At 33.4% G+C, this 15,063-nt stretch overlaps 1 protein-coding gene across 4 annotated transcripts in view; it reads right to left on the reverse strand.

Annotated features, from left to right (window-relative positions):
• Window positions 1-6,633: 6,633 nt before the first annotated feature.
• The window catches only part of URI1 (URI1 prefoldin like chaperone), a 65,094-nt gene continuing 56,664 nt past the window's right edge, over window positions 6,634-15,063 (reverse strand). For 3 of the 4 annotated variants that reach the window (XM_022585879.2, XM_089902971.1, XM_089902970.1), the window contains 5 exons: window positions 15,020-15,063; window positions 13,371-13,704; window positions 11,462-11,604; window positions 10,428-10,677; window positions 6,634-7,448 (listed from right to left, as the gene is read on the reverse strand). The exon at window positions 15,020-15,063 is cut by the window's right edge and continues 131 nt beyond it. In XM_022585879.2, the coding sequence (XP_022441587.1) occupies window positions 7,266-7,448; window positions 10,428-10,677; window positions 11,462-11,604; window positions 13,371-13,704; window positions 15,020-15,063 (954 nt within the window). In that variant the 3' untranslated portion in view covers window positions 6,634-7,265. Of the gene's footprint in view, window positions 7,449-10,423; window positions 10,678-11,461; window positions 11,605-13,370; window positions 13,705-15,019 lie in introns of all 4 variants that reach the window. The other variant, XM_089902972.1, reaches the window with a different exon arrangement.

Here is a 15,063-nt window from a genome sequence, read left to right on the forward strand (position 1 = left end):
CCACACAAAAACTTGCATATGAATGTTCATAGCACCGTTATTCACAACAGCCAGAGAAATGAACAATCCAAGAGTTCATCAACTATGAATGAATAAATAAATGTGGTATATCCATACAACAGAATACTATGCAGTAAAAAGAAAGAACAATCTATTGTTGCATAATAAAACATGGATGTAGCTCAAAAACCTTAACGCTAATTGAAAGATAGATGCTAAAGACTATATATGCATGATTCCATTTAAATTAACTGTCCAAAAAAGGTAAATCTGTACAGAGAAAGCAAATTAGCGGTTACCTGAGGCTGGGGATATTAATGGGAACTGACTATAAATGGGAAAAAAGGGATCTTTTTAGCATGATGGAAATGTTCTAAAACTGGGTTTAGTGAGTTAGTGGCACAACTTGAAATCTTCTAAAACCCATCAAATTGCACACTTAAAAAAGGATGTTATGCAGGCACATGAAAAGATGTTCAACATCACTAATCATCAGGGAAACGCAAATTAAAACCACGAGATATCACCTCACATCTGTCAGAATGGCTATCATCAAAAAGAACACAAATAACAATGGTGAAGATGTGGAGAAAAGGAAACCTTCCCACACTGTTGGTGGGATGTACATTAGTGCAGCCACTGTGGAAAACAGTATGAAGGTTTCTCAAAAAACTAAAAATAGAACTACCATATGACTCAGCAGTTTCACTCCTCAGAATATATCTGAAAAAAACAAAAACACTAACTTGAAAAATACATGCACCCCAATGTTCATAGCAGCATTATGTACAATTGCCAAGATATGGAAGCAACTTAAGTGTCCATCAACAGGTGAATGGGTAAAGATGTGGTGTGTGTGTATGTATATACACACATACATGCAAAGGAATACTATTAAGCCATAAAAAAGAATGTAATTTTGCCATTTGCAACAACATGGATGGACTTCAAGGGTATTGTGCTATGTGAAATAAATCAGACAGAGAAAGATAAATACTGTAATGATACCACTTATATGTGGAATCTTAAAAACACAACAAACTAGTAAATATAAAAAAGCAGCAGACTCAACGGATATTGAGAACAAATTAGTGGTTACCAGTGGGGAGAAGAAAGGGGGGAGGAGCAATACAAGGGTAGCAGATTAAGAGGTACAAACCATTATGTATAAAAAAAGCTACAAGGATATATTGTACAAAAGGGAATATACCAATGTTTTAGAATAACTACAAGTGTAGGATAACCTTTAAAAATTGTGAATCACTATCTTGTACACCTGTAGCTTATATAATATTATACATCAACTATACTTCAATTTAAAAAAAAGAAAACCAAAAGGATGTTATGGCATACAAACTATTCCTCAGTAAAACTGTTCAAAAAAACTGGAACCAAAGTACCACAAACACTAAAGTGATCACAACACTGTCTGGAAAGAGGGTAGCTATAATAAAAGTGCACATTTTTTGTTTTGTTTTGTTTTGCGGTACGCGGGCCTCTCACTGTTGTGGCCTCTCCCGTTGCGGAGCACAGGCTCCGGACGCGCAGGCTCAGCGGCCATGGCTCACGGGCCCAGCTGCTCCACGGCATGTGGGATCTTCCCGGACTGGGGCACGAACCCTTGTCACCTGCATCGGCAGGCGGACTCTCAACCACTGCGCCACCAGGGAAGCCCGAACTAGCTATATTTTTATACAAAATACTTCAAGGCAAAAAAACCCCGACACTGTCACTAGGGGTAAAGAGAGTCACTATGAGGCCTCTGTATTATGAACATACTATTCTATACTATTATAGAACAGAACAGTGTATTACATATCTGTGTATTATATATAATGATGTCAAAGTTTACATAAAAATGAGTTTTTCAATGAAATACTGTTACACTATTTCTACTTTTACTAATCTCCATCTGCACATTCCTTTTATGCACATGGCCAAATCATCGAAACTTCACCTCCATTCCACCAAGTCAAAATTAAGAATTCTCTTAATGTGTAAAGTTTAAGAAACAAAGCAGTTTTCTAACTCATACTTTTTAAAAGGTGACCTCATTGCGAATAAGCAAGACTATACAGATATACAGATCACACATTTCCTTACTAGTTTATGTGCTCCTGTTTCGAGGGCAATTTAAACATTTAAAAAAAAAAAAAGTGTGAAGACTGATGATTCTGGAGCAAGGCTGCCTGGGTTTTTAACCCCAATTCCACCATTTAATAGTTGTGTAGCTTAAAACATTGCTTAATCTGAGTTTCCTTATCTCTAAAATGGGGGAAAGGGATTGAAAAATAGTGCCTACCTCGCTGGATTGCTTTATTAAATGAAATAATCCACATAAAGTATATAGAAAATGCTTGACACAAAGCAAGTGATCAAAAATATTGATTCTTTATGATTCATTGTTATTAACGGAACTGCAAAAACTTCATATCCTAAATGATGTTCCTTTAAAATGAAATTTAAATAACTGAAAAAGCATTTTAAAATGTAAAAACTGAACAATATCGACCAATGGATTAAACATAAAACCATAAATATTTATTGTAGTTGAGCAATTCACTTAACAGGCATTTAATCGAGAGCCTATATGCCACTCACCAAAAGGATACACAGAATAAGATTAGCATCCTTGAAAAGCTATTTCTTATGGAGGAGAAAAATAAATCTAATAGAATGAGGTATCTGTATTTTATAAAATTGGAAATTATTCTGATTTATGGAAAACTCTTATAAATCACTTGCATGACCCATTTCCCCCCCCCAAATAAAAATATAGCAAAATGAGTATAATCACTATAAACACTTTAAGTCCATTTAGGACACTATAGTGTCCCAAAGTTATTATCAAAGAATCATCAATAAAATGTAGATATGCAAGCAAATGTGTTAAAACCACATCCTTGATAAGAAAACAAATACTGTTAAAAACAGACTTTATCATGTATAAAAGAAATCATACAGTAAAGACAGCCCATTAATCCTACTTCTAGGAATCTACCCGGAAGATACTTCCAATGACACAAAAATACATACACATCAAAGTTACTCATTGCATCATTTGTAATTGCAAAATTACTCAGAAACCTAAATGTCCATACACAGCAAAGTGGCTGGATGAAACTATGTTACATCTAAACAAAAAACGTGGTATACCTCTGTTAAAAAAAAAGGGGAAGCTCTCTGTAAACAGGCATAGCGTGATTACCAGGGCATACTATTAAACACATTAAAGTGGAAGGGAGAAGTTACATATGTTATCCTTCATGTAAGAAAGAAAAAAGAGAAAATATATGTGTATCTATTTGTGCAAAAGAAATACAAAAAGTTAAACCAGAAAATAGATTGGTTACTAACAATGAATGGGTAGATGAGGAAGTGACAGAAAGACGACAGAAATGAGAATGGGCAGCAGGAATGAGGGAGGAGTGTTTATCTTTTTACATAGCTGTGACTCTTAGAACCACATTAATGTTTCATATACCCTTCACACACACCCCAAATAAACCATTAAACCCAGCCACAATGTGGAGAGAATCCAATGGAGCACAAACACTAACAAATGAACCTAACTCTATTATAAATGAATAACAATCACAATGGAGTGGGAAAAAGAACTTTCGATTGATAAAGCTGAAGGAAAAAAAGAACTGAACATAAATAGTGCAATATACTTAATAAACGTGTCTCTCCAGGGGGTTAGGATTAGCACTCTAAAACTACTTCTGTGTGTCAACAGCTGACCTTTGAACAACATGGGTGTGAAATGTGCCTGTCCACTTATATGTGGGTTTTTTTTTTACTAGATACGTACTACAGTACTATATGATGCACGGATACAGAATCATGGATACAGAGGGACAGCTGTAAAGTTATATGCCAACTTTCAACTGTGAGGAGAGTCAGTGCCCCAACCTCAGAGCTGCTCAAGGGTCAACTGCACTAGATATTTTAAAAATAAGTAAATACATTGTATACAATAAGAGCCACGTTTCTCACTGTATTTCTCACAATACAACCATATTGTAACCATAAAGTAACCATATTGAAGAAAGATGTCATAAATAAGGAAAAACTGAAACGAATCCTGTGGTGTTAGATTAGAATCAGAAGTATCAGTGTACACTTCCATTTTTTAATGTACATAAGCAAATATACATAGATATGTGCATCAGTTAGTATACATAATTTCCTAGCCCTACCTACTAAAAGGGCCTAGAAGCAATGACACCAAAATGGCAATACACACACCTACATGAGAAGATGTTGGTTTTTAAACACCATTCTCCATTTAAAGGATCAAGGGCTCCTTGGAGAAGTGGTTACTGGTTCCAAGCCTGGAGCGGGAAAAATATAAGATACGCCTATAACATTTTATGGTGTCAGAAAGAAAGTGTTCAAAAAAGACGAAGACTTGTTGAAAGAATTCAAGAGCCAACTCAAAGGAGTTCCTAAAGGTCAAAGGTAGAACAATTTGAATAAACAAAATAATGATAATTGGATTTTGACCCACAGAATATCCAAGTCCATACAGATACAAATTAATAAACAGGGGGCAGGGGTGGCGGGAGGGTAATGACACAGATTTTCATTACAAAAGAGTCTAAGAAATAAATGTAGAAAGAAAGGGCAAAACAGAAAATCACTATTAGGCAAATACCACAGTAATAACTGTTGCAGACAAGATCCACAAATGAATGCAAAAATTAGCGGGCTTGACGAGAAAAAGAAATCTGTAAATTGCAAAGTATCTCCTCCAAGATATTTAATTAACTACAAAGAAAAAGACAGTAACTTTACAGTGGAGAAACCTGGCAGACATCCCCTTAACCAAGTGATCAAGGTTAAAGTGATGCAGGTCGTGAAATTAAGGACCTCCTGAAATGACTCACTAGAACGCATCTCTGATCTGAACCTCTTGATATTATCTATGTCTGTGGTAGTCTTGCCAAAAATGCAAAACCTCATTCTAATCATGTGAGTGTACTGGACAAACCCAAATTGAGGAACATCATACAAAATACCTGACCAGTACTCTTCAAAAATACCAAAGTCATGAAAGATAAGGAAAAACTGAAGAACTGCCAGTGATTGGAGAAGACTAAGGAGCAATAACAAATAAATGCAAAGTGGGATCCTATATAGGATCTTGGAACAGAAAAGAACGCCGAGTAGAAAGTTGGTGAAATTCAAATAAGATCTATAGATTAGTTAATAGCATTGCACCAAAGTGAATTTCCTGGTTTTAATAATTGTGTTATGTTCATACAAGATGTTATAATTTTAGGAGAAGCTGGATGAGGGGATATATGGGAACTCTATTTTTTGCAATTTTTCTGTAGGTCTAAAATTAGTTCAAAATTAAAAGTTAAAAGAAATTCAGTCTGTTCTGTTTACAATTTATAAGAGAACACTTAAGACCAACTTCATTTTATCATACTGAATATTGAATTTAATATGAAAAATAAAGCTATAAGGTTAAGTTACAATTTGAAACTTTGTTTTAAGGCTGAAGCTATGAAGTGGGGCAACACTACTTCATTTGGTCTTCAGCAGAAAATCTAATGCTTCTTTGTTCCTACTACCATCTTGTTCCATGAGGGAACAAGATGGTATTTGCAAGAAGAAACATAAACTACATAAACAACAACAGGCTCAAGATGAAGTTGAAGAACATGAGAAATTATTTAATGACAATACTCTTGAAATTATATGTCTGTAAAGAACACCAGAATAATCCCACAGTGAAGTTTGTTTCTGGGGGAAAATCTAACACAGAAAGGCTCACTTGACAAGCAGTTGGAGTTGGGGGCTCCTTTGTGTGTATGTGATTGTACTCTTGGTTGTTTTCTTTTTTGTGGGGGATTGGCTGAGAGAAAAAGTTTTTAACTAAAAATACATGCACAGTTGATCAAAATTTGCTAAAGAACAAATCTACATTTTTAGGCAATCTTTTAAAATCAGTCCTCTGTTCTGATCTGAATTATCCATTAACTTGTGGGGATTCAGGCTCACCCCCTTATTATTAAAATACATATTCATAAAACTTTTACAGTTGTGCTGTTCTAGTTACAGATAGGTTCTACTTTTCTAGGACATAGTTTCACTTTGTTTAAACAAGAATTCATTAAAGAAGCTATAAATAACCTTTAAATATTTAGCCATGAACAGAGGAGGGTGGACTGGCCTTGATGGCTTATTTTAGTACTAATGCAGAATGCTTTTTAAAAGCTACATTTTAGCATGCATCAAGCTAATGATTAACACTTGCAGTGTAATTTTCAATGTTAGAATAAATTTCTCTTTATTTTAAGGAGTTCTACCAAAAGTAAATATGTTTTTCAATCATTTACTACTAGGAAAGTAACCATAAAGAACGAAAATGTCTGGGAGATTAAAACATACAATTTATTTTAAAATTTTATTTATTTATCTATTTACTTATTTATTTTTATCATCTCTAGACAACCTTTCCTTCTCTCCCAAAATATAATGCCAGTTAAAACTGCACACACTAGGGAAGAACTGCCTATGGAATTATAAGAATTCAAGGATCCATTGTGTGGTGCATGTAACATATATATGAATCAAAGACATTTCTATATTTGATTCTGAATCATAAAGTTCACAACATTTTAGAGACCAAGTTTCATAAAATTTTTACTTAAAAAAAATTTACAAAATACCATTATTCCAATCAAAGAAACTTTCCCTTGGGTACATGCAGCTTTCTGTCTTAGAGATTACAGAATGACAGTCAAAGAGGGAGAGATTTTTTAAATAGCCACCTAGCTGCAAAACCTACAAGAAGTAGATTTTTTTAAAGTGCCTTTAAAATGCTAAAGCAAGTAATATAATTGTTGAATCTACTTGAAATTTTAAAAGTTTCTTTAAAATGGTCCATATGGTATGCACAATATCACAGCTGGTACAAAACTGCCAGTATTTAGTTCAAAACACAAAAACAATGCATATGAACAGTATTCTTTGAAAAATAATTCAAAATGCTGCCACTACTTCATAAGGCAAACTTAAACAAGAGTGCTGACAGTATTCAGAGAATTAACGAAACAAGCTGAATATTAAAGTATTTAAATATTTACTTTGATTTCTTTTTAACACCACTGATAACAGTAAGAGAACTTGCTGTCAAATTAACTCAGGATGGCTTATTTCAAATTACATGTAACATATTTTGCTGTATTTATTCTAAACAATTGCAAAACTAGGTTTTAGGATGTAAACTCCCATTTGCTAGGCAGGCCCTAGTTTTTCTGCTGCAATCTGGCAGCTTTGAACTTTGAAACCCTCTTTGTAGTTCCTTCTGATACTTCTGACAGAACTTCTTTTCGTTCTGGAATGGTGGGTAGCACAGGATGAGCCATGGCTGGGTGTGGTGTTAAGGAAGGTGACAAAAATTCTTTTTCTATTACAGTTCCAGAAAAAGCCTAGAAGACAAAAGTGAGATTATGATAATAAAATGCAAATAAGGTGCCCACAAAATCTTTATCCTGTACTTGCCAATTAGACATTTCTTTTCATTAAAAGTAAATTCATAAGATTTTTTGATAGACAGAACTATAACATCAAAATACAAATTGCCCATAGAAATCAAGTACCATTAAAATATATCTTAATTACACCACCAAATATAAGTAGAATTTTTAATAGTACACATGCAAGAAAACAAAAATGTAAAAAACATGTTCACATGGGATTTTTTAAAAATGGGTAAATAAAAGGTCCTCAACTTTCATACATTCCATTTATATCCAGACCATGCTGTGAAAAATAATGTATTAAAATTAAGAATTCTATTAGGGTGTCAAACATCAGCTGATGAATGAGCTATCCTATGGCGGCCATGCTGCCTGTGAGCCAAGAGCTTAGTTTCAGCAGCAGTGACATCTCTTGGGTGGTGTTCATTCATGCAGTTATTTGAGTATTTTATTGCATCTTGCCTCATTTTTATTTGAGATCAGTGGAAACTGAAAATTGAAAGTGCTGGTGCTAGTGGAAATAAGTATCAGTCTCAAATTTTCATACAATTAATTCAATGAGAGAAATCAAGGCACCACAAAAAATGATTCTTTAATTTCAACCAGATGTTTGCTGGACTTAATTTTGGTCAACTGTATGTAATGTACGTATGTAATGTATACAAATTGATGGAAATAAAACCAAAGATATGTCTTGCTATGTCTTTTTATGTACAGATCTATCAAAATCAAGAAGTTATAATTTTTTCCCCCAAGATTTCTAGTATTTGAAACCCCCTCACTTTCATCTTCTAAAGACTCTTTACGTACAAATTAAAATTTGACATGTAAACCTTCATGTATATTTAGCTTGACTTTGTCTACCAAGTGTACAAAATGACAATGTATCACTTGAATAGTTTAAAAAGCCAACCTCCACCAACTTGCCCCACCAAAGAAACAAAAACCAAAAATGCCCTGACCCTCCCACAGTACTTTGAGACCTTGGGTGGAGTCCAACTCTTAAAAGAAATTCAGTTTACTTTTCTAAAAACTCTATTTTATCACAATGAGCACAGAGCCTTCTTATTATACTAAAAATGCTTTTGAAAAAGAGAATATTTTAACATTTAAAGATATCAAAAAAGATATCTTTCAAAGTACTTGCCATAATCCCATGAACTATTTATTTTGATGTTAAAAAATTTATAGCATCTAGGTGCTAACTCTAACAGTTCAATACAAAATGCAAAGCTATTAAATACGATGAAATGAAAATAAGTTCCAGACTTGAGCTCTAGCTACACAACAATAATATTAAGTCCTTACAAAAACCTAATTTTCAGATACTTAAAAACAGCAAAAGTCTACCACCTGTTTTTCTAACAGTAGGGAAGACTATTAAATAAGTTAAGATACTCTCCAGGTCAACTGAAATCATTATATTGGGAGAAGGGAAGGAGAATATTCTAATCATACATACTGCTCCTAATTACCAATGACCCCTCCATCCCCAGTTACCATTTAGTACAATCAGTACCACTTAGGGACTATTTAGCAAAAGCAACAGAAGTTCTACATATGTTTATTCATTTATAAAGATATATATTTTTATATGTATTTGACTTATACTCAAATGGGTATGTCAGTTTGATATGGTATGAGTTCCCCAGTCTTCCTAAATACTTCTTAAATTAAAAATCTAAAATACCCACCAAACATAAGAGTAAAAAAATATCAAGTCTGGGTATAATGGAAACCATAACATTTCCATTTTGGTATCTCCCAATACCCCTCCTTTCCCCACACACAAAACTATGTGCAACATGGTGGGTAAGAGTATATGTGTGTGCACTCATTTTTCCGAGGAGAGGATCTCCAGCTCTCACTAGATTGTAAAATGGTTCCACAATTCCAAAGAGTTAAAAATTTCACTGGCACGAGCCAAAACATAGAAAGACTATACATAATTATCTGTCATGTATATATTTTTTCTTTAACTCAACCAAAGCATTTAAAAGAGAAAAGTACAATCTGCTACTTGAACTAGCATAAAATGACTATAAGTCTGATCTAGTGGAATTTATTTAAAATAAGCTGCTAAATAATTTTCTAGACATGGGACTTCCCTGGCAGTCCAGTGGTTATGACTCCATGCTTCCACTGCATGGGGCACGGGTTCGAACCCTGGTTGGGTAACTAAGATTCCACAGGCTGTGTGGTGCAGCGAAAAAAAAAAAAAAAATTCTAGCCAAAAATGAAATACATATGCTAATTAAGATACTTTAAAATTCCTATTTCACAGAAATAGAACTTCAAGAGTGGTAATACTTTCATTTTGAACTACTTTATTATAAGACCTATATTGTGCTTGCTAGTGACTATTAATTTTTTATAAATTATTAATTATCAAAAAAGTACTGGGCTTCCCTGGTGGCGCAGTGGTTGAGAGTCTGCCTGCCGATGCAGGGGACACGGGTTCGTGCCCCGGTCTGGGAAGATCCCACATGACACAGAGCGGCTGGGCCCGTGAGCCATGGCCGCTGAGCCTGCGCGTCCGGAGCCTGTGCTCCGCAACGGGAGAGGCCTGCGTACCAAAAAAAAAAAAAAAAAAAAAAAAAAGTACAAGCCTAGAATTAATTAATTATGATCTATGACTTTTGAGACTAAATATATGTATGAACTAAAGAAGCTACAAGATAAACAATGCCATTACTCTGTCGATTAACTTCAATAAATAATTATATAAAATAATTTAAGAACAATAAGATTAATGATTTCCAGACCATACCTGGAAGATACAGCAGCTACAATTTTAAAAAAATCTTTTCAACTCCAAAATGGGGAAAATGAATTGCATACCCCTTTGAAATGGAGCTACCACCACCTTTTTAACTCACAAAAATTGGTCAAAGATACTATATAAAATAAAGAGTTAAAGATACATACCTCAGGTGTTACTGATAAAGGAAAAAGTTTCTTTTGATGATTTTCTTGTTGTTCCTCGTCCAAAATGCTCTCATGAGCATCACTACAAGTGGCCTCTTCACAGCTAATGCTCCTCAAGACTCCCCGTCTATCATCAAAGTCAGCAGCACTGCTTTCACTGGTGTCACTGCAAACACTGTTCTCTCTACTGCGAGACTTCAGGATGGACTTACGAGGGACATATTCTCCATTCACGATATCAACAAAGACTCTGTAATATCAAAAAAATATACTCTTTAGTTAACTCATAAAACTGAGGATAAATTTACAAGGATTTTTAAAAATCTTTTCTAGAAATCAATCTGAAATTTTTTATTCAAACTTATATCCAAAATTTTCACCATCACAATAGTTTTGTAGCCTCGAATGACATATTTACATTACTTTTATTATTGTTTGGCCTAATAAAATACAGCCGTTTATTTATACGCATGTTCTGGGTGACAACAGCGTGATTTGCCAAAATTCTACATATATTTTAGACCTGCTCAGAAGTCACTTAGCAATTTTCACTATTTTACAAATAAGCATTACGAAAACAGTAGGTATTTTCAAATGACAGCTTTCTCAACAATACAACAAAAAATTGGAATAGCATACTTAACTTCGACTCTGTGGAAAGGTAAAGCACATGCCAAGCACTGTCATAGCTGTGATAGGAAAAGTGCTGCCCCAGCACACTAGAAACACAAACTTTCATTCTAAAGTTAACATACAACATTTTTTTACTAGATTGGGAATGTTTTAAAAGCACTGGCAAAGAGGGGCAAAAGCAAAAAACCAAGCAACATTCCAATTGCTTTGAACTGAGAAGCTGTGGTGGGGGCTCAGCAGCTCCTGTGAGAGCCTTTAAAACACTAAGCTAACTCCATCAGAATACCTCACTTTTCAGTGAGAGCCTTCTGTGTTACAAGCAACCTTTTCCTGTATACACTCAGTTGCAAAAAATGAGAAGGGAAGAGCAGGCTGTTCTGCTATCTGTGAATACCACTCACCTGTAAATGTCAGCAGGAGTCCTGATCATAGGCAGCTCTTGGGGAGAATGACCACTGCCAGAGCTGTTCTTTCGCTTACGTTTGGCTTCTTCTTTCTTTTCACTGAATTTTAAAGTGGTATTTTTTCCAGTATTTATTCGTACCTAAAAATTTCACAGCAAAAAATTATGATCCTTTTGAGAAATCAAGGCCAAAACTAAAACCAATAAACTCTACAATTAAAGAAATAATAGTAATAGAAGCAGTTTACATTTTTTGACACAAATGATGTGTATTATCAGCTAAGGCTAACAAGTCCTTATCATACTTCTACAGTATTAAATTATACCTTAAGTGACCAATTCTAGTCATCAGTGACTTTATTATCATACAGAAAGCAAAATACATACAAACTAAATGCCAGATTATTATAAGCTTTCACATCACCTATTACTTTGATATAAGTTTTTGGCTTAAATCATGCATTTCAAAACAAACAGCACAATTAACCAAAACAAATATTCAGTAAAAATATAAAACTTAAGTCATAAAAACAATATTGGATAATGCTTAACTATTTAGAATTTTTAAAATATCTCTAATTTTTAAAAATTTAAGGACCAGAAAATAAAAATCAACCCTGCTCAGGATTAATACATTATTCTTCTATCCCTACTCGGCATTTACACCATCTTTCCATATTAATGACTGCTATTCCCCATAACATTCCTGCAAATATTATTTATTCTTCCTGTTTTATCTAAATGAAAACTAATTTAAAGCCTGAAAAGAGAATCACAAAACAAACTTTTTTCCTGGCTAATAGGTCAATTTTTTCCAAAGAATTCCAAGATGCTCCTTTTAGTTTGAAGTATTAGAATATATATTTTAAAACACCATATAAGTATTTCACTTCACATTAGAGCAGGGAAATCTTGACCTAAGAAATAGCAAATATGTCTTAAACACGTTTGATTAAATAATAATCTCAGGCATTTAAGACTGCTACCACAGACCCTTACCTCTGATACAGGCAAACCCTGCAAGGGTACCCCGTTGTGGTAAAAAAAAAACAACAAAAAAGCACCAAACTGAGAAAAAGGAGTCCCTGTTTTATTACTAACTAGCTCTATGGTCTTCTAGGCCCTAAGTTTCCTTGAGAAAGACAAATTAGAAAGATGAAATTCCCAGTAGCTCCTTAAAGCAGTATTATGAGGCCAAGAGAGCAAGGGAATGAGTTTAAGGTCCTTCCTTCAGTGAGATCCAACCTGCTTTGATCTGGGATTTTAAAACTGGGTATTCTACAATAAGTAAGGAGGGAACAAAAAGTCTTTTGATACTAAGAAAACTTAAAAACCTGTATTAGAAGACCTCTCTGTAGTAACCTCCAGCTCTAAAATATCAAAATTCTAAAATCATGATTACCACCCAGAGGTGTTTATATTTAATTTGTGAGAAATGGAACTAATTTTTACTTCCTTCTAAATCTTTCCTTTTTGCTCATGATGCTCCTATTCATTTTATGCCCACATAGAAACAACCTGATATAATTAAAAATTTAACTAATGTAAGTCACTTTCATCTTAAATACACCAAAATGCCCAAATTAACTCTAGAATTCTTAAGCTTTCTGAATGAAGGACAGGTGGAGTTACAGTAGTTGTCACTCAAACTGATCTCCTTCCAGACCCCCAAATTTCAAATTCTATTGTGGCTTCAGAGAACAATGGACCAATACCAGCTAACTATCTAGACTTTTATTTTCCTTTTTCTTTTTAGATAAATTGGTCAGAGCAAGAGGCAAAAGATGGCTTTGTTTGGCACTATCAACAATATTAATCCCTGTTAATATTGCTCTTTTAAAGAATATCGCAGATAATCTTAATATTCAAATTATATGAAAAATTAGTAAAGTTAAAAGTATACAAACCCTCTTAGGTTCGACAGTATGAGAAAAATATATTGTTGGTATAGAATTATCTTCAGCCCCTAAGGTATCATGGTCATTTTCATTATCACCACCATCATCATCATCATCTTCTTCATCTTCATTATTGTGATAAGAATTTGAACCATTAATTGAACAGTTCCACTGACTATTCACTTGACCATTGAACAGTTCTGAATTTGTAACATTCTGATAACAATTGCTGGGAGTGAGAGAGTCCATTACTTGATTCATCATATTCACATTTATGTTCTGATCTTCCTTTTCCTCTTCAGAGGACGTATCTTCTCCATTTGCAATCAAAGTATCAGGCTTACTAGAAAAAGAAAATTAACAAGATCAAACAAACACACTAGAATTTTACATATTCTAATTTGCACTTAAGTCCAAAGGGTAAAAACTAAGGTTTTGCATAAGGTATTTTTAAACTAGATTTCTAGGCTAATAAAATGTTTTGAAATGAATTAATAAAAAGTTTCTATGCTAATTCTATATGTTGTAGTTATTCAAACAAAAGTAGAATACAGTAGATTTTTTTTTAATCTTTGCAAGGAGGATATTGGCCATATACAATAAAATACCATACAAATACAATCATAAATTTGTAAGAAATCACAGAGAATATGTTATCTTTATTTAAAGACCAGAAACTACAACCACAGAACTATAACATATTTCTTTCTCTTTCTATAATCAAAATATTTATAAGCCCGTATTATTGTAATTTTAAAAAATAAAAGATTTCTACATATGTGCATGATTTATACACATATACTTCTCATGCTTGCTTCATTCTACAAAGGATTTGAGGACCTTATAAAAATAACAAAACCCAAAATGCAACAAACTGAAATAACATCACGCAAAAGTAGAAAAAGAATCATGACCAAGAAAATCGTAAGATTAAAAACTGATTTACAAAAATTAAACAGTATCAGTTAATCAAAAAGACCTAAGTATAGGTGAAATATGGTAGTGAAAAAAATATCCTTTGTGCTTCATGTCTTATTTTTCACAGTAACTAATTCTGCATATCATTTAAGCAAAATAATATAGGAACTTCTATAGTAACAGTTTTCATTGAGCACTCTGATAATTCTGAGTGAGTGCTAATATGTATTTCAAATGGCAATTTGGTAAAGTTTTTCATGTCTATAACTACTTGACCAGATTACAAATTACCTGCTCAATAAGCAGAAAAGTTTGCAAAGGAAAGCAAGGATAAATATTTTACAGCAACAAACTTAAACTGAATGCACATTTTTTTTAACAAGTCATTCAAACATACAGCATTATCTTGACTACAGTATAAAAACAACTCATTTAAAATATAATATATAAAGCATCCATAATTATTTAAAGTGAAGCATCTGGTATATCTTACTTTATTATACAAAATAGGGCTGAAACCTTATAATAAAAAATAGGAATATTGATTTTGTGTATTTCTGTACACACACATGCACTGGCATGTGCATGAACACATGGCCTTAAAAGAAAATATTCTAGAGAATATTTATTTTAGGGTGGTAGAGTTATTGATATTTTAGTATAGCATGCTTTTCTGTATTTTCTTCAATCAGCACATATTTTATAAGGAAATGTGTGTAAGGAACTTTGTCATTAGGTACCTATCAATATCAATTTCACCCAGCAATTCTTCTTGTCTCTCTAA

Source organism: Delphinapterus leucas, chromosome 20, assembly GCF_059928025.1.
Source record: "Delphinapterus leucas isolate spDelLeu-1000000601 "Yukka" chromosome 20, BTC_Dleu_Yukka2, whole genome shotgun sequence".
NCBI lineage: Eukaryota > Metazoa > Chordata > Mammalia > Artiodactyla > Monodontidae > Delphinapterus > Delphinapterus leucas.